Source organism: Acipenser ruthenus, chromosome 7 (assembly GCF_902713425.1).
Source record: "Acipenser ruthenus chromosome 7, fAciRut3.2 maternal haplotype, whole genome shotgun sequence".
In the NCBI taxonomy this organism is placed as follows: domain Eukaryota; kingdom Metazoa; phylum Chordata; class Actinopteri; order Acipenseriformes; family Acipenseridae; genus Acipenser; species Acipenser ruthenus.
The window spans coordinates 34,051,714-34,070,755 of NC_081195.1; the positions used below are offsets into that span (position 1 = coordinate 34,051,714).

At 39.2% G+C, this 19,042-nt stretch overlaps 1 protein-coding gene across 2 annotated transcripts in view; it reads left to right on the plus strand.

Annotated features, from left to right (window-relative positions):
* The window catches only part of LOC131737501 (FYVE, RhoGEF and PH domain-containing protein 4-like), a 138,982-nt gene that overhangs the window by 12,223 nt on the left and 107,717 nt on the right, over positions 1-19,042 (plus strand). The window contains exon 1 of one of the 2 annotated variants that reach the window (XM_059026810.1): positions 18,585-18,777. The exons of the other annotated variant lie outside the window; for it this stretch is intronic. Coding sequence (XP_058882793.1) covers positions 18,738-18,777 — 40 coding nt within the window. The 5' untranslated portion in view covers positions 18,585-18,737. Of the gene's footprint in view, positions 1-18,584; positions 18,778-19,042 lie in introns of those variants that run through there. 2 annotated transcript variants of the gene reach the window in all.

Genomic DNA, 19,042 nt, shown 5'->3' on the forward strand with positions numbered 1-19,042 from the left:
TCTTACAACACTGCACACTTGTAAAGAAGTCTGGTACGGATACTGTAGCTCTGCAGGCCGCTCTAGTTGTGAAGTAAAGACAACACAGTAGACCAGTAATCAAATACACTTCTTAATATTTGCCCGGTATTTTTTTATATTATGTGTGTGCTTGGTATTTAAAATGCAATAGGAAAGCTTTTGTTAAAATTTAACACAATGTGTTTGGTCAAAGGAAACACACCCTACGACACACCCGTTCCTGGAGAGCCTTACCTTTCCACCTGGGGTCATGGATATTGATTTAAAGAACACACAGGCAGTTCCTCAGGTTCTTTACATTCCCCTGGTCATATAATATACAATATTGAAATGTTTGTATGCTGTACTTACAGTATATTGCTGACTTCAGTCTTTTTCTATGAAAAGGTTGTATACGTCTTCATACAGAGCTCTAGTTTGTACATGTCTGTACAGGAGATGTATCTAATTAGGGAATGTTGAAGCCATTGCTTTTAATGCCTTTTTTCCCCTTTTTTCCTGTATTTTAATTCTATAAGGTATTGCAACACCATCTACGGTGGATCATTAGGGGCAGCGGACAAAAAATGTTGTCGATTACAAGATCAGTTTCAGATCGTTCTGTCCAGATATTGAGAAATTATCTCAGGATCTCAGCATTTAACTGTTTTGTTGAACTCATGTTTAATTTTAATTTTTATCCTGGTGTGCTGTTAAAGTTATCATTAACCTCTAGTAGGTGCTTTAGGTTAATAAATAATTACGTTTTTTAGTAAAAAAAATAAAAATAAAGCACAGTTTCCTCGAATGGCTCACCTGGTAAAAGCACATCCGGGTTGTGTGCAGTATGAGTCAGAGAGTGCAGGTTTGTGTCCTGGCTGTGCGAAGTAGCCGGTCTTTACTGGGGATTCCAGAGGAAGAGTCACATCAGCTCTGGTGCGCCCGTGGGTTAGGGAGGCAAAACTGAAAGACTATTTCTCATCATCGTGCTACAGCGAACCCTGCTGACCAGGCGCCCAGTGAGCTCAGAGCGGACACCTGCAGGGCTGGCCTTTGACCTCCAGAGGCTGGTAGCTCACTGACATCCGATCTCGAGTTCCTGGGTGAAAAAGAGGACGCTGGCTCGGTTGTGAGCCATCAGTTCTCCTGAGCTGTGCAGGAAGTTGCTGCGGTGAGGTGCAAAACGATTGGACATTCCAAATTGGGAGAAAAAAATTGGAATCACTAAATAGAAATAAATAATAAAAAAAGCAATTTAAAATCCAAAAATAGACTGGCGAACAAGCAACTTCTTATGAGAAAAAATGCAATAAAATATAAATATAAAATATTGTAATGACTCTCCTCCTAGCGGCTGATGAGTTAGTAATACTATAACATCAGCAAAAGACAGTAACTGTCTTTTGCTGATGTTTGGCGTAGTGGTTAGGGCTCTGGACTCTTGACCGGAGGGTTGTGGGTTCAATCCCTGGTATGGGACACTGCTGCTGTACCCTTGAGCAAGGTACTTTACCTAAATTGCTCCAGTAAAAACCCAACTGTATAAATGGGTAATTGTATGTAAAAATAATGTGATATCTTGTAACAATTGTAAGTCGCCCTGGATAAGGGTGTCTGCTAAGAAATTAATAATAATAATAACTTCCCTGTCCACTACAGAGCTTGCTCTTTAGTTGAACAGTAAGGTCTTTATCTTTGAACCAGATGGTTTGTGGTTTGCATCCAACCCTTGCCCTCCCATTCAATTCAATTTCTGGCATCTGATGAGGGATTTGTTTTCACATCAAGCACACACATAGAACAGTCAACTTTGGCTTGGTGTTTAATTTCCCAGAACGACATATTTATATTTCTGTTTACTACAGCAACTCTGTTGTACATAACCTTCAGTAGAAAATCAATCATTTTACATGGAAATATAACTTATTAGTCTCTGAACCCAGGTCTGGGTGCCAATTGAGGCCCACCAGATCTTTGAATCTGGCCTCTGACCTCTCAGTAGAGCTGTAACATTACACTAACGTCATGATACGATACATATCACGATATGCAGGTGTTGATACCACATGTATCACCACATGTGATGGTCCTGATGGGCTTACGTGTATGATGCATAATAAGATCAAATGATCATTTAATGATGGAGAATTTTGTTAAAAGACATGGGATAGGGAGGTAATAAACAATAATAAAACACACTTGCCAGTCTTCATTCAAGAACCATTTGGTGAACTGCAATGAGTGAAGTTGTGCTTTTGGTCATGCATCCCAATACAAACGGTGCATACCTCTATTACTCTATATCCTGGAAAGAGAGAGATACACGGTTCATTGTTACAACCCTACCTCTCATAGTCTGTTTAGGATTAAACCTGTGTTTTAAGGACTTAGAGCAAGTAGTTTCACTTTTTTACAATTTTATTTATTTAGCTTTTTGACATTCCCCTTTGATATTTGAAGGTGTTTTTAATAAATCTGAGTGGTTCTAGGTTCTGTTGCTCCAGTACAGAGGAGTATGTTTTAAATCTACATTTACCTGTTTTGAGCTTTTCTTGACAGTCCTAATTAAGTCTTTCTCATTCCATTCAAATCATGTGACAATGTACTGTAACCTTTCCACCACTCTATATACCATATTCCTTTGAATTTAAGACACTAACAATTTTTTGCTTCTCAAAAATGGCCTGCGTTTTAAATTCGAGTACAGTATAGTGATGCATGTGTTAAAATCGCCAACAAAAGACGTGACTACCCGAGTAAACTAACAACATGACTGACTGCCGAGAAAAGACAACAAAGACATTACTGCCCGAATACACAAGCAGCAACGTGACTGACTGCTGAGAAAAGACAAACCAAAACGTTACTGCCAGATCTCGAATCACCCATGACATACAGGCAGCCATTTTCAAACAAGAGTCATTATCTTCCTGAGGAATTCAAAGAAGCTTTTACAATTTCGGCGTTTCTAACAAACAGTACCGGCTTGGACAGATCAGAAATGCTGATCAGAGCCCCGTATTTTTCGACATGCTAAGCAATACCACAGTTCACAAATTGGGAATAAAACAGGTGTGAGTAATCTCCATGTGCGTATGTTATGCTCTGTTGGTATTGTGCATACTGTTCTGACTGTTGTGTTTGCAATGCAATCAATGCTGTTGTGGTTGCATGTTGCCTGATGTAGTGGAGTGTTGTGTCGTACTTGCTGTTGCCGGGATGCTTGGTGCTGTAAGTGAGTGAGGGGTGTGCATACGACAGAGACGCCATCTTAAGTACTATAGTACACAGCACAATAATCAAGCTCCGTGGTTAATCTACAACAATGCTGTTTTGTGTCAGTTTTGTACAATACAACAGTGTAATTGAGGTTGTATCTTTGTAAATGCAGATTTATTTGAGGTTTTATTTTTTTCCTTAAATTGAGGGTGGTAAATTTGGGCTGCGTCTTTAATTTAAAGGAATACGATAGAGATATATCGAAAAGGGCTTGTTGTGCCTGTCTAGTGCAGTTTTCAGGGGTTCCGCACACAAAACAACTACAAGGTTTGGTTATTAGGAACAAAAGAAAGTGGTTTTATTAAAAAAAAACTTAAACAAAAGAGGGCCATAAAGTACAAACTATAAAGGTTTCAACACACATGCCACACAGGCTTTCACTCACTACTATTACACCACACAGGACTCCTCTCCTCTCTTCTACACACTCTCTGTCTCCCTTTTATACCATGTGTCCAGGGCTGATTGACGTTCATTATTCAATCCCCACCTGACCACATTCCACACTTTTCTGGCTGACATTCCTGGCTTGCAGCTATACACGGTACCTTTTTTCTGTATATGACATCCAGTCCTCTAGCAGACTGGCTGCTGTCCTGAAATATTGGCAGTTGGCTCTAATTTATAATAATGAGCCAACTGCCAAAACAGTAAAACAATTAACAAACAATACAATTAAACAAAAACAATTAGTTTGGCAGGGAGGCTTTTCACCCTGTCCCTGCTACAAAACAAACATTTTTATACTTGCAGGGCCCATGCCCTGCTACAATATCTAAAATTATATATATATATATATATATATATATATATATATATATATATATATATATATATAGTTCCTCTTTGAACGAATTCTGGCACTTTCACACACTATATGTTCAGCAAAGGTCAAGAGTGTTTTGGCTTGCATATTCTGAGACTTTGGCACAAAACATTTTTGGCAGTATCAATAAAATTGGGATCTGCTGTGTATGGTTCATTTAGTCATGTGGCCAGTACAGTCTCACTGGTGCAAACATAAGTAATAGCATTGACATCTATGTAGCCTGGACAGTGTCCTTGAGGGAGTGCAATGTTTACTGAGGGTGTGTTTTTCCCTTCAGAAAGATATATATATATATATATATAAATACAACTGTGCTATTTGGGTCCCTTTTATGTAGTATTCCCACGCTGTGCTTTCCTGGTCAGAATTTAAATGCTTTTTTTCTGCCATCGAATGTAAAGATTAAAAAAGCATTCTTTTAGTTAAACATGGCATTCCTTTTAAAGTGGTAACTGGAGTAATTCTGAATCCCTTCCTTTGTTGTGCACATTTGTTTATTGTTTAAATCAGATAAGTGCAGTAATTGCCAGTATAGAGCATGAAATACAGAGCCAAATGCTTCTGTAACATCTACAATACAGACCCTTAAATCGCAATTTCAACCCCAAACCTTTAACTTAATCCTAACCTTAAAGCCACTACCAGACTGCTAATCAGTCCCCCTGCGGGAAGTTTTGAAATATTATGATATAAGAATGAATGGCACTGGCAGTAAAACATATACTTTTTTTCCTTGATGTACACTAAAGGTTTAATTGATAAAAGAATAATGTATCTATGTATGTATCTATCTATCTCTCTATCTATCTAAACATTTGAAAAATGAAAACTGCTGTATACCAAAATCTTTTTCCAAATGCTATTTCTGAAAAAGCATTGCTGTAAACAGACTGTTATAAGTAGGGCCCTGTGTTTTTCACTTGCTTTTTTAACCTGTAATTTAGTCCTACAGCCCCAAGATTTTGATATAGCCTCCATAGTAAGCCCCGTAATGAGAAATGATTAAACACTCATCTCATTGCGTTGCCTTAAACATCGCATTACTACACAGTACGTGTTAGCAGATTAATAAACATCAAGCTGTAGATGTTTACTGACATCTTTAACTGTGTTTATTTATTGTGTTCTTTTGAATATAATGTAAAAAAAAAAAATCATATCCTGTTCTGTGCTGTGGTAGCTATACTGGAGAGGCTGTGAGCTCTGCTGAAGGAGCTCAACAGACAAAGCACTGGTCTCGGACTGAAGACCAGCGTTCGAGCCTAAGTCACTGTATACTATGCCTGCCACACGAATAGAGTGCTTGTGTTCCTGCTGTGTCGTGGTGAAAAATGGCATGCTTACATCGTTCTTTCAAAGTCTTTGTTAAAGCGTTTACAAACAAATACAGTGATCACATATAGATTTGGATGGGAAACCAGAAATCTTTGCGACTGGAGTTTATGACTGATGTGTTGTTAGTGTCAGAAATAGGGGTTTAATGATTTCTTGTGTATCAATGAATTGTGATACTTTCTTTCATGATATATTGTATGGTAATAAAGATATGTATCATTTATATTGTGATTCAAGTCCACAAGCACAGCATAATTCATTGTAGTTCACCAAGTTATTCTTGTATGAAGAATAAGTGTGCTTTATAGTTGGTATGAATACATATTCTCCCTAACTTCTTACGTTTGTCTTTTTTAACAAAATAGCCCAGAATTAAATGATCATTTGATCTTATTATGCATTATACAAGTAGCCCATCATGATCACGATAGATACCGTATTGTGACCTGCATATAGTGATACATACCATATTGTGACCTGCATATATAGCTATACCTATCGTATTGTGACCTGCATATAGCAATACCTATCGTATTGTGACCTGCATATATAGCTATACCTATCGTATTGTGACCTGCATATATAGCTATACCTATCGTATTGTGACCTGCATATATAGCAATACCTATCGTATTGTGACCTGCATATAGCAATACCTATCATATTGTGACCTGCATATAGCAATACCTATCATATTGTGACCTGCATATATAGCTATACCTATCGTATTGTGACCTGCATATAGCAATACCTATCATATTGTGACCTGCATATATAGCTATACCTATCGTATTGTGACCTGCATATATAGCTATACCTATCGTATTGTGACCTGCATATATAGCGATACCTATCGTATTGTGACCTGCATATAGCAATACCTATCATATTGTGACCTGCATATAGCGATACCTATCGCATCATGACATTAGTGTTTGTTACACCCTTATTCAGAAAGAGTTTTTAAAATAATGATTGCTTACAAGTATTGATATAAAAAAAAAAAACATTGTAAAAAAATAATGTATTTTTTATTATTTGAAAAGGGTTAGAATTCCTGTTGTAGACATTTTACAAAGTAGGTTGCTGTAACATAATCCTCTGATGAGTCTTAGCAGCTACCCTGCACACCTGTATTACAAACCTGCCTCTAAACCTGGTCAACTCCCCAACAAGATCAAAACGAAACCCACATGGCCAGAATGAGGCAGTTGATTTTTAAGTATTCTATCCCTGTTTCTTTGTAAGATGTGCGCTGCTACAACCTCCTCACCATCGGTACATTAGGAAGGACAGTGAAGTGACGAGGCACTAAGAAGCTACAGGACACTAGCAATTGGGTCATTCCATCACAAGAGACATGTAGCAATGGCCGTGATGGCCTGTCGCATATTTCTATTAGGAAAATTCAGGCTGAACGGTATCCATGACAAATGGGGGAAAAAAATCCAAAGTGTCAGCCCCAGCGGCCCAGCAGTCTTCAGGATACATCCCCTTTACGAAATCCTGAAAGAGAGGAGTTCAGTAGCTTCAACAAAAAGTAACGGAGAGCAGATTTCATAAATAGAATTTAGAAATAGACTTTACTGCATATCATTTACCTTTTCCTAATACTGTATTTAATGTCTAACCTCTTTTAATATCCTTGTATGGATGTTCATGTGATTCTCTGTGCAGTAGTTGTTTCTGGTTAGATCATTTTTTTGCCAGGCTTATTAACTATTCCAGCAAAAAATATGTCCTTGGGCTGGGGCTGTGCACTGAAGCCACGCTTACGTGCCGTTCAGTGTGTACCAGGGTGTGTAAGCCCTGCACTTCAGATCTAGGAGATAGAAAGGCTGGTCTACTTCCTGTTTACTAACAAGGTGAGCGTGTGGTCAGAGTTAACAATCTCGTGAACGTGTGGTCAGAGTTAACAATCTCACAGTCATCTGCAGAGCAGCTGTCTAGTAGAGCCGGGATGGAAATAAGAATCCTATTGCATGTCCGTTTCACCCAATTTAGGTTTTACTAGGAGCTTGATTAGCCACAGTGACTAGGTAGAAAGTTCAGGTGTGTGTTTTATTAAACTTACAGTAAAACCAGGAATGGATCAAACTGCTGTGCAATGGGAGTCTTTTTTTCCATCTCTGTAGAGTTAGAAGGTGCTGGAAGTTTATGTGTAGAGTGGACACAATGTTTGAAACACACCCCAAACAAGTTAAATACTTGTCCTGTTTATTGCAACAGCACACAGCAGGAATTGTTTTGACTTTGGCGACTCTTTTGTTCAGCCCGTTTTGTTTGAACACACATGTTGTCCTACTGGTTCATTTCCTTTCCTCTCATCCCCTGCCTCCTGAAGTGTGCCTTTAATGGCTGCTGTCAGTCATCACAGTGTCATAAAGACCACATTTATTCTATTTTTAGAAAGAGAAACACCATTTTTGTATTTTGCAAAGCTAGGGATTTCCAGTACCCTATTCACACTGCCTATGAACATGGGATTGGGAAGTGAATGGGAATCACATGCTTTCAATACATGTTGAGTGATGCATTGTTTATTTAAGGGACAAAGCAACCATATCATGTTTTCTACTAGGAACAAAATCTGACAAGTAAGTAGTTGAAACTTCTTATAATAAACATTTATTATAAGTCGTGTATGAGAAATTAACCCATCGCAGTTAAGGATTTGTCAAAATTCTATAATCTGTCAATACTTTTCCTTACCAGACAAAAACACTTGTACAATATCAATTTTTGTGATTTCTAAGAAGTAATTAGTTAATACGTTGTTTACAGGGTTTGCATTGGAAGATGCATCATTTTGTACAGTTTGAGCAGCCAGTTTGATCGGCTTTGCCTGATTTTGAAACTGCACAACTACACTACTTTTATGAAGAGAGACCCTGTACCCAACATAATATCACAAAACATAGGATGAAAAGTCATCTGCTCAGAATTGCACAAGTCATTGTACATGTTAATGCTATTTAGAATCTGACCAGTTTTTTTCCTGTTACCTTTAGTTCCTGAGGTATGATGTCCTTTTGCTGCTTCATTAATAAGGTTTCGGAGGTAATTCTGGGCTCATTTGAGTGCTCGCCTTGGCTGCCTCAGCAGTGTGATTACTGAGTGACAGGACGTGACTGGTACTGTACAATGAGAGCTGTAGCTCTCGTCACTTACCTCTGCTGGCAACCCCATCGGAGCGTTCTGTTCAAAGAGCTCTTTCATCAATACTGTGCTGTAGAGGCTGTGGCTAGAAGTCCATGCTCTGCTCTGAGAACAATATGTTTAGTTAGAGAAAGAAGTATACTGTAGTTAATTGAAGCCAAGGTGGCTTGCCCTTTTACTTATCTGCCCAGGTTGGCCACATTGTCTTTTGTTTTGTTGTGTGGAAAGAGAAAGAATGTCCCTAAAACAGATTGTCCTTGTTATGGTCCTTCTTTTTTGTGTCCCTCTGTGTGCCGACTATTCTCAAGTGTATCTCCTTACTGTGTACGTTCTATAAATTGGACAGTAAAAAGAATACCATTTTGGTAAACATCGCTGAGTGGGTCTTGCACCATTGGAGTTCATACTATTGTAAAATATATGTCGACAATGGAGTCTGCTTGAAAATTGTCGGTGTGTTTTTGTTTGTCTTTCTTGCAAATGCTCCTCAATCCCACTCTAAAGGTGGCTTCCTCTAGTGGTGTGGGAATGTTGTTCATTTGAAATAGAATCACTGCACACAAAGCTTTAACCCTTTTCAAGCTTGATATGCACAAAATTGTTCTAAACTGTGGGCATTTACATATATATATATATATATATATATATATATATATATATATATATATATATATAAATGTATCTTTCAATGTGTTCAGTGGCTACCTCTAATCAAGATGAGAGTGTATTTCTCATGCAATCTTTGCTGTGTCTGGCCACTTTCAACTTGATTAGAAGTAGCAACCAAACACTTAGAAGCATATTTATTATAAGTCATTAAATAAAACAAATTAAAAAGACAAAAAGCAGATATTAGCATATTTAATCTGTGTTGTGGTTTAAGTGTTTAAAGTTCTTTTTCATTGACATTCTGAGTGTGAGATCTACATTGTCAGTGAAGTGTGGTTGCTGCTGATAGGCTACAATGAATATTAAACTGCTTTGTATTTCTTTCTTTCTTTCAAACTTGAGGGATAAACGTTTGGAAAAGGGGCCCAGTGTTAGCAGAACCCAGTTGTATGATGAAGAGATATGAGCTTTGCATCCCATTTAATAAACAATACCATAGTATCATCCAAAAACACTAGCATCCTATACTGCTGAACATACCATAGTACCATCCAAAAACACTGTAGCATCCTATACTGCTGAACATACCATAGTACCATCCAAAAACACTAGCATCCTATACTGCTGAACATACCATAGTACCATCCAAAAACACTGTAGCATCCTATACTGCTGAACATACCATAGTACCATCCAAAAACACTGTAGCATCCTATGCACAGTGCTGCCTTCTCTATCTGACGTACACATAAACAAAATGTGAAATATTGAAAACTGAATTAGTAAGGGGCTCTTTACAGTAAAATTACTTGTACAATTTACTGCCAACATGGCCAAATTGCGAATAAACCAAATAAGAGAAGTATGGAATTGTAAGTATGGAATCGTGAATGCTGTCTGTTTTGTTGTCACGCTGCTAAATTCATTAAAGTCTACAGTTGTGTTATTTTGCTTTGTGAGTTTTGAATGACTGACTTTTAAAAGTCCAACCATTCAAAGATGCTGTTAGCTGCTCACCCCTGCCCTTCCTCTCTGAAATCCAAATATGCTTCACGCCACATTGCAAGTATTGTAAACAGTAAAAATGAAGTGAAAAGATATCAGCCAGCAGCCAGCCAGTCAGTCCCTGGTTCATTTCCTTTTCCCTCCTCACAGCTTTCACTGCTTCCTCTAGATGTCAAAGTGCCAGACTCTCCTTGTGCTTCGCCAGCTCACCAGACTCTCCTTGTGCTTCCGCAGCTCACCAGACTCTCCTTGTGCTTCCGCAGCTCACCAGACTCTCCTTGTGCTTCGCCAGCTCACCAGACTCTCCTTGTGCCTCCGCAGCTCACCAGACTCTCCTTGTGCTTCCGCAGCTCACCAGACTCTCCTTGTGCTTCGCCAGCTCACCAGACTCTCCTTGTGCTTCGCCAGCTCACCAGACTCTCCTTGTGCTTCGCCAGCTCACCAGACTCTCCTTGTGCTTCCGCAGCTCACCAGACTCTCCTTGTGCTTCCGCAGCTCACCAGACTCTCCTTGTGCTTCGCCAGCTCACCAGACTCTCCTTGTGCCTCCGCAGCTCACCAGACTCTCCTTGTGCTTCCGCAGCTCACCAGACTCTCCTTGTGCCTCCGCAGCTCACCAGACTCTCCTTGTGCTTCGCCAGCTCACCAGACTCTCCTTGTGCTTCGCCAGCTCACCAGACTCTCCCTGTGCTTCCGCAGCTCACCAGACTCTCCTTGTGCTTCCGCAGCTCACCAGACTCTCCTTGTGCCTCCGCAGCTCACCAGACTCTCCTTGTGCTTCGCCAGCTCACCAGACTCTCCTTGTGCTTCGCCAGCTCACCAGACTCTCCTTGTGCTTCTGCAGCTCACCAGACTCTCCCTGTGCTTCCGCAGCTCACCAGACTCTCCTTGTGCTTCCGCAGCTCACCAGACTCTCCTTGTGCTTCGCCAGCTCACCAGACTCTCCCTGTGCTTCCGCAGCTCACCAGACTCTCTTTGTGCTTCGCCAGCTCACCAGACTCTCCTTGTGCCTCCGCAGCTCACCAGACTCTCCTTGTCCTTCCGCAGCTCACCAGACTCTCCTTGTGCCTCCGCAGCTCACCAGACTCTCCTTGTGCCTCCGCAGCTCACCAGACTCTCCCTGTGCTTCTGCAGCTCACCAGACTCTCCTTGTGCTTCCCCAGCTCACCAGACTCTCCCTGTGCTTCGCCAGCTCACCAGACTCTCCCTGTGCTTCCGCAGCTCACTAGACTCTCCCTGTGCTTCTGCAGCTCACCAGACTCTCCCTGTGCTTCCGCAGCTCACCAGACTCTCCCTGTGCTTCCGCAGCTCACCAGACTCTCCCTGTGCTTCCGCAGCTCACCAGACTCTCCCTGTGCTTCCGCAGCTCACCAGACTCTCCCTGTACTTCCGCAGCTCACCAGACTCTCCCTGTGCTTCCGCAGCTCACCAGACTCTCCCTGTGCTTCCGCAGCTCACCAGACTCTCCCTGTGCTTCCGCAGCTCACCAGACTCTCCTTGTGCCTCCGCAGCTCACCAGACTCTCCTTGTGCTTCCGCAGCTCACCAGACTCTCCCATCATGGTGGAGCTGCTGCTTGGTTTAAACATGCATGACCAAATTAGTAAGTGCCAGCACCGTCTGGGTATTGCCATCAAAATGAACGTAAACTTGATCCAAAGTGACAGATCACTAAATGGCACTGACTCTTCTATAAAGACACTTTGCTTAATCTAGCCTACATTACAATTGGCAGGCAGCTGGAACTCAAAAGCAGCACCTCCACACAGACTTATCAAAGAAAATGTGAGTAATTGCAATAGGAACCACTCTGAATGAATGCAGTCATCAAAACTAAGAATTCCATGTAGAGCTGCTTATTCTTTAATATGACTAAATCGATTCTAAGTTTTACCTTTTAAACCTGTAGTGCCCACTGAACTGGAAATACCCACCCCTGCTACTTGCAGTGTGACCTGCAGTGGGGCTAAACCAGCAATTAAATAGTCCAGCTGTTTCACTTCTTTACCAGCAGGTGGAGCTATAGGGCAGCATGTTTGTTGGTGAAGAAGTACAGGTCAACTGAATCAGTGTCCCTGCAGCAAAACTCAAAATTGTTGTAGTCGTGAGTACTGTCGATGCATGTGCCACCATAGTGTAACAGTGATAGTTCTACTGCAGATTGAGTCCTTTTTGTCTTGGCTGTTTTGAAGGTCATTTGTTTAGCAGTGCTTACAACTTGAGATCTACTGTGTGATCACAGAAAAAGATACATATGGATGTGTGCTGGCGTTGGCCTGTTGTGACAGCTTTTCTGTGTGTGTGTGTTATATCTGCCAAAGTAAATGTTTTCACGTGTGTATCCAGAATTAACAAAAGTGACTGGAGGTAATTCCAATTTGCATTTTACGTGTCCTACATTTTTTTTAAAGCGTGCTTCCTGCAATATTTTACATTGGACATTTTTCAACTGAGCAAACCGAGTATTAAAAGCATTCAAATAAGGTCCCTCCTGGCATTTTACATATTACAAAACACTCTAAAGGGCACTTTTTTTTTCATTAACCTGGCACACAAAAGAGCCCTAATTTATTTTAATTATTCTAAACATTTGCTGTCTAGATCAGTTGAATAGACATTGCTGATTGCAAGTGATTACTAGTATTCTCATATTATTGGGCAAAACATTTTTTAGATATTAATTTAGGGTGAAACAATTGCTAGCGTATCAGTGAAGCGAGATACTTACAGAAGCCTGCTGAGTGTAGCAAATGGGTCTTGAATAATGAGTACAAAGGTTAGAATATGATGGACAAAAGCCATTTGTACCATTTTAGACTTCTTGAACGTTAGAGTGTAAAGGAAAGAACGCATTTCAAGGCTGCTCCATACAGCCACTGATCCAGCAGGTATGGATTTATAGTATGATGTGAATCTCATTTAAGTGTGGCCTTTTAACAAAATAAATCACTACTAATCATCCTATTGTCTTGCATAGCACACAGTGATTCATATTGGATTGTGACCTGCATATTGTAACTTATGTGTAGTCTTCTCTTTTATTGTCCCAATAGAACTGTAAATTCCTGCATACAATGGAATTGGAAACACATTCCGACCCCCTACCTTCAACTGCACCTTCCCAGTCCTGTGATCCTGAAATACAGCCATAGATATATGGAATAGTTTATTCCAGAAACTCCTTCTCCTCTTTTCAAATGTCTGTACTGAAGTTTACAGTCTCTCTTGTTTTATATACAGCCCCAGTGCTTTGAATGCTGTATTATAAACTGAGTTACATTGACTCAACTTCTGAATCAGAGGAACTGTTTGGTTTATTATCCAGCCTGTTACACAGTATTCAAAACATTAAGGGCACAAATGCAAACAGAACTGATCTCCGTCCCCAATGAATTTGTTAGTCAGATACAGTGGTTTACAGTCAGCACTCGGATATCCAGATACACGTCAGTCACGTTTTACCAACCTTGTATTAAGAATAAAATCAATCCCCATTATCAACAAATTAATGCACTGACCCGTCGCACGCGATTTCCGACTCCGTCACTAGTTTTCTGACACAAAGCCCATCTCTTCAATGGTACAGTTTATCTGAATATCCATCACAGCCCGCGTTTATTTATTTATTTATTTTAATTCTCTCTAATGCCAAATCAGTCTGTCTTATATTGTGCAGTTACACAGTGCTTCCTCCAGTGAATGTAGCCAAAACAAAGCGAACGAGACAAGCTAGGGTACTGTAACAGTTAATCATTAAACAGCTTTAGATACTGTGATGTATTTTATTTATATGTGATCTTTAGTTGCTTTTGTGCATTTTCATTTGCAAGTGACCTGTGACATTAGGGCCTTATCGAGCACTATGTTCTGCAATTTGGAATACTGACTTGGGATTCTGTTTTAATTCTGGAAACTGTTCTGTTTTTTTTAAATCTTTTGGTTTTGCCTTTTACATGTTCCGCAGTTCTGTGTATGGATAACATTTAGATTTCATTTTGCTGTTAGGTTGTTAATGGGAAATTTTACATACCGCTACAATACGTATGGATTTAAAAGTATGTTCTGTATTACAGTTAACGTCTCTCTAGTTTTGGCAAGTGATATTTTCAGAAACATATCGTTTTTAATTAAAATACTACATCTGTTGAAAATATAGTATTCAGATATGTATTTTTGATATTGTATCTTTTTTGTGTTCCCTGAAAAACAGACAAGGGTTGGAACGGGCCAAAATGAAATAATCAGATATGCATCACACGTGTTTAACCGTACTGAAGTCAAAATTTTATAGGGTCGGATATGTGAATGCTGACTGTATGATGTTTGCTTGCATGTAGAATTTGATGGTATGTAACTGGTCAGTTTGTAAATTTACCTACCTGCTCAATTGGTTGCCTAGCAACGCATCTCCTGTTACGCGTCCCAGCTGCACACTTCCGGGTCCTCCCTGTCACAGGGTCTATTACTGATGTCTGTATTACTAACTCATCAGCTGCTAGGAGGAGATTCATTACAACCTCCAATGGCACAAAACTCACCATGGACAAAATAAACGGGGAAACTGTCAATGAGGACTAAACTCACTTTTCCATATGCATAGTTTTTTGTGTCTGGTTCCCCCTTTATCAACATTGCTACTTGTTTTCATTTAAAATAGTATTATATATTTTGGGGGGTTGGACCCCTTTAAATTTAATGTTACACCTTGGACAAATTACAAAATAAAATAAATAAAGGCTTGCATCACGTCTGGAGCCTGATTCGTCCTGTACAGTCTTCTCAGTCAACTGAACTGACTAAGAGTCACTGTTTTGAAGCCATTATCTTGCTAACTTTCATTATGCTATTGTACACCAATTGAACCTTTGTTATAATGAAACTGTGTCCAGAAATGTCAACCATGCTTAAACAACTGAGAACAAGGCTTCTAAATCCACAATCTGCAATGACAATCTGTAGGGTCTTTTTTTGTATTGTTTTCTGTCTGTTAACTTTAATCAGGACTGTTGAGTTACATTGACCTGCAGCACAGGCAATGATTTGGTACCAGTCCAGGATGCAGCAACTTAGCAGCAAATCCAAAGCACTGAGTTTGAAATATCTGCATATCCTGAATTTAAAGTGTAAAAAATAATCAGAGGACCACAGATATGCAACAGAAATGCTGCTCATGATAATAAGGTAAAAATCGCTTTTTAAAACCTTGTTTATTACACGGTAAAATTAAGCCGGCTTCAATTAATTCAAGCTAAGGTAGCTCTACATGTTGTACCGTGTACAGGGACTTTGTATTGACAGACATGGCTCTTAACCCTGACATTTTGCTGATCTAGTCTGTGTCCTGTATGTCTGGCATCCCACAGCGTTAAGTTTACTTAATGTATTTAGTTGGCCCATCCCTCCTTAGTAGTGTCGCCAAATTGCCACAATAAAACCTGGTCTCTGGATTTCATGCGTAATGGGTTTTAAGAGGAATTCAGTTGATCTTAACCTGGAAAATATAATCGCTTCATATTTAAAAGGATATAGGACACACAGTAACACGCTGATACGTTCTTAACCGGGATCTTAGTTAAGTAAGTTGCATTGGCTTATTGTATGGAATAATGTGTTCAGCAAGTCTCAGAAATGTTGTAGGTGTTATACTCATTCTTCTATCTGTTGGCGATTTTAAAGTGAAGTAAGCATATTTTTAAAACGTCTTATTTACAAGACTGTCTATGATGAGCTACTGTAGCCTTTTCCTAGAACATGTAGACGTGCAACTCTCACCTTCTGTGACATTTGTTTTTACTATAGAGCTAAAAATAAAAAGTTGTTCAAGACAAAGTGTAATATAAGAATGTTAAAAATATCTAGTTTACACACATGCTGCTTTTTGTTCTCTTGGTGGTTCCACATTTGATTTTCAATTTTTTACGGTAATGATTTCATTACAGGCTTTTACCTAGAACAGTTTAAAAAAAAAAGAACACTTTTGTATTTAGATTTATTCAGGTTTTTTGTAATTATTGCTGTAGCACTTAATTACAAGTTCCAAGATTAAAAATCTATACTGATGAGTATGTAATGAGCATACATTATTGTTAGTTTGCTTCTGAAGCATGTTATTGTTTGACAAAGCTGGTTTAACAAACTGATATTCAAAAAGTTAAAGAAAAAGAAGTCTAGAATATTCAATTACAAAAACAATTGTTTGGCACAGCCTTAAAAAGGTGTTGATTTGAAGCTACTGTACTTTATATAAAAAAAAACCCCAAAAAAACCAAAACTAATTAGTTTCAAAAGAACTATAGTTGCTGCATCCTGTTTACAGTCTGCATATTTAAGAACACTGGAAGGAGAGAAGTCAGTTCTAATTTTAACATGTGAATGCATTTACAGTAAGGTATTTCTGGGGAGAGGCTGGTGCATTGTCTGAAGCTTTCCATTGTGGGATATGCTTCCGTGAATTTAAAGCTTCTGATTTCAGGAATGTTTTTCAGTTAGACCTTTCCCTTCATTAGCCAGCTGCCAGCCATGGCATTATTTAATTACAGTAAAAACTTTGTATAAGTCTATTTTCTAGGTATTTTTAGGGGGTCCTAAAAAGGGGGGAGCGACTTATACTCCGGTGTGACCTATAGGCTTTTACCTGAAATTGTTCTCTCAAAAATGCTTGGTGGGGGGGAGGGGTTGGGGGGGGGGGGGGGTGCACTTATACACTAGTTTTTACGGTAACCTCTCTGGCTGCAGACCAATTTCTACATATATCTAGAAAATCCAGTATCGGATTAATGCTGCTTAATGAGGAAGGAGTCTGATTTTATGGTTTTATACCTACTGTATGGAGGTGCCTTATTGTAATTGTTCTTTCTGATAATTATGCACCAAGCAATGTTTTGTAATGTTATGTATGTAATGTACCTAGGCTATCACGTACTACATGTAATTAACTTATTGTACATAAAGTAAAAAATATGAGCAATAAACATTTTTATTAAGATTTCAAAAGCCCTAACAAAAATACAGGTACCACTTTCAATACCAAAACCTTGCATAAATGACTTTCAAATGTTTTTTTTCTTAATTTACCTACAAGGCTGGCATTTGACCTCCAGAGGAGCTGATAGCTCACTGACATCTGCTGTCAAAAATACAAAACAAAAAAAACCTGTTCATTTCACTGATGTTCATTTCTCCTGTGCTGTTGTGAGGGGGCGTTTTAAATTTTGAAGAAAGAAAGACTCAACTTTACTTAAATATCCATTAAAGAACATGTAAAAAATGTAAATCAATCAATCAATCAATCAATCTTTATTTTATATAGCGCCTTTCATAGTGGACCAGAGTGCTTTACAAGATACCTTAAAAAAAATGTATAATACATTAAATACAGTGAAAAATGCATAATACATGAAATACAGTGAAAAACAATGCATAATACATTAAATACAAGGCTAGGATATAAAATAGGGTTACCATATGGCTCCAGAATAACCGGACGCTTTGAGACAGACCGGGATTTCAAAATTCCCCCTAAATTGAAAGTAATTCACGTATAAATGAGCTCCACCTTTGCTGAGATTAATCCTGCTGTGGTGGAATTGCTTGGGCGCAGCAAACAATTCACACTGATCAGCTGCTTCTGATCAGATCTTAATGAACGAATAGCTAATTTATCGATAGAGCAACGAGATGACGATGCTTTGATTGTATTTGCAGAATAATACGGGCGATTGAATTTTAACAAACAGAAAAAAATAGCGACTGGCTGCAATTCATTCTTGGTATAATACAGTTATTTGACGCGCATGCGGGTATTTAAGCACCATTATTAACTGTAGTTAACGATGGTTCATTTACACCTTCATTTATTTCAATTTAGGGGCAAGTTTGAAATCCCGTTCTGTCTCCCAGCGTCCGGTTAATCTGGAGCCACATGGTAACCCTATATAAAAAGAATTCTAAAACATGGATGCAAGAGAAAAAAAAACAGGAAATACTGTAAAAGTAAAATATGGAATTTACTGACCGAAATAACATGCCTTACTTTGGAAAATATGAACATTATTCCACTGCAATTAGTTGTGTAAAACATTCATAAGTTGATGACTTTCTTTGTGTTTCAGTAAGCTTGTACCATTACACAGTGTTTAGTAATTCTGCAGCAGTTCTGCAAATACAGCTGAAGTTGTTATTAGTATTTTTTTTTTATTAGGTCCATTGTGAAGAGGATGGATGTGGGGGGGGGGGGGGGGGGATGTTACAGTTCTCAAGGCTTTGTATTTCTGTGAACAGGAAGTGATGGTTTCTGCAGACACAGACCTCTGTTTATTAAAGCTGACTCTATAAGCATCCCTTGGCTGGTGAGCTAAAAATGGATCTCCCGACGTTCTCCAAAGTGCCTCGGGTCGTCTTCACTGGTAGGTGACGAGAAACCTGCGCCCACTGAAGAAATGTTAAACCCCTCAGAGCTAAGGCAGCCTGGAGTCAGGTTTTACACTGTAGAGAATATTCTGAAGCTGGTTTTGGATCCTGACAATGAACCGGTGGCGCAAGTATTGGTTTTGGAAACCTAAAGGTAATTAACTTCATTCTGCATGCAATGGCTGTTCTTTTTTCAGTTTTTAGGAGGTGTTCAGTTTTCGAGCTCCCTGATCTTGAAATAAACTTCAGGGAGAACTGAAACTTGCTGTCCTTGATACCTAAGGAGTTCGAACTAAAAACTGACATGCTCCTAAATTGTCACTTGTAATTTGATGAACTTGTTTGTATTGGTTGCTCTCATTTTAATGTGTGTGTGTGTGTTTGTGTTTCTTTATTATATGCCACCTGCTTGACCAGCT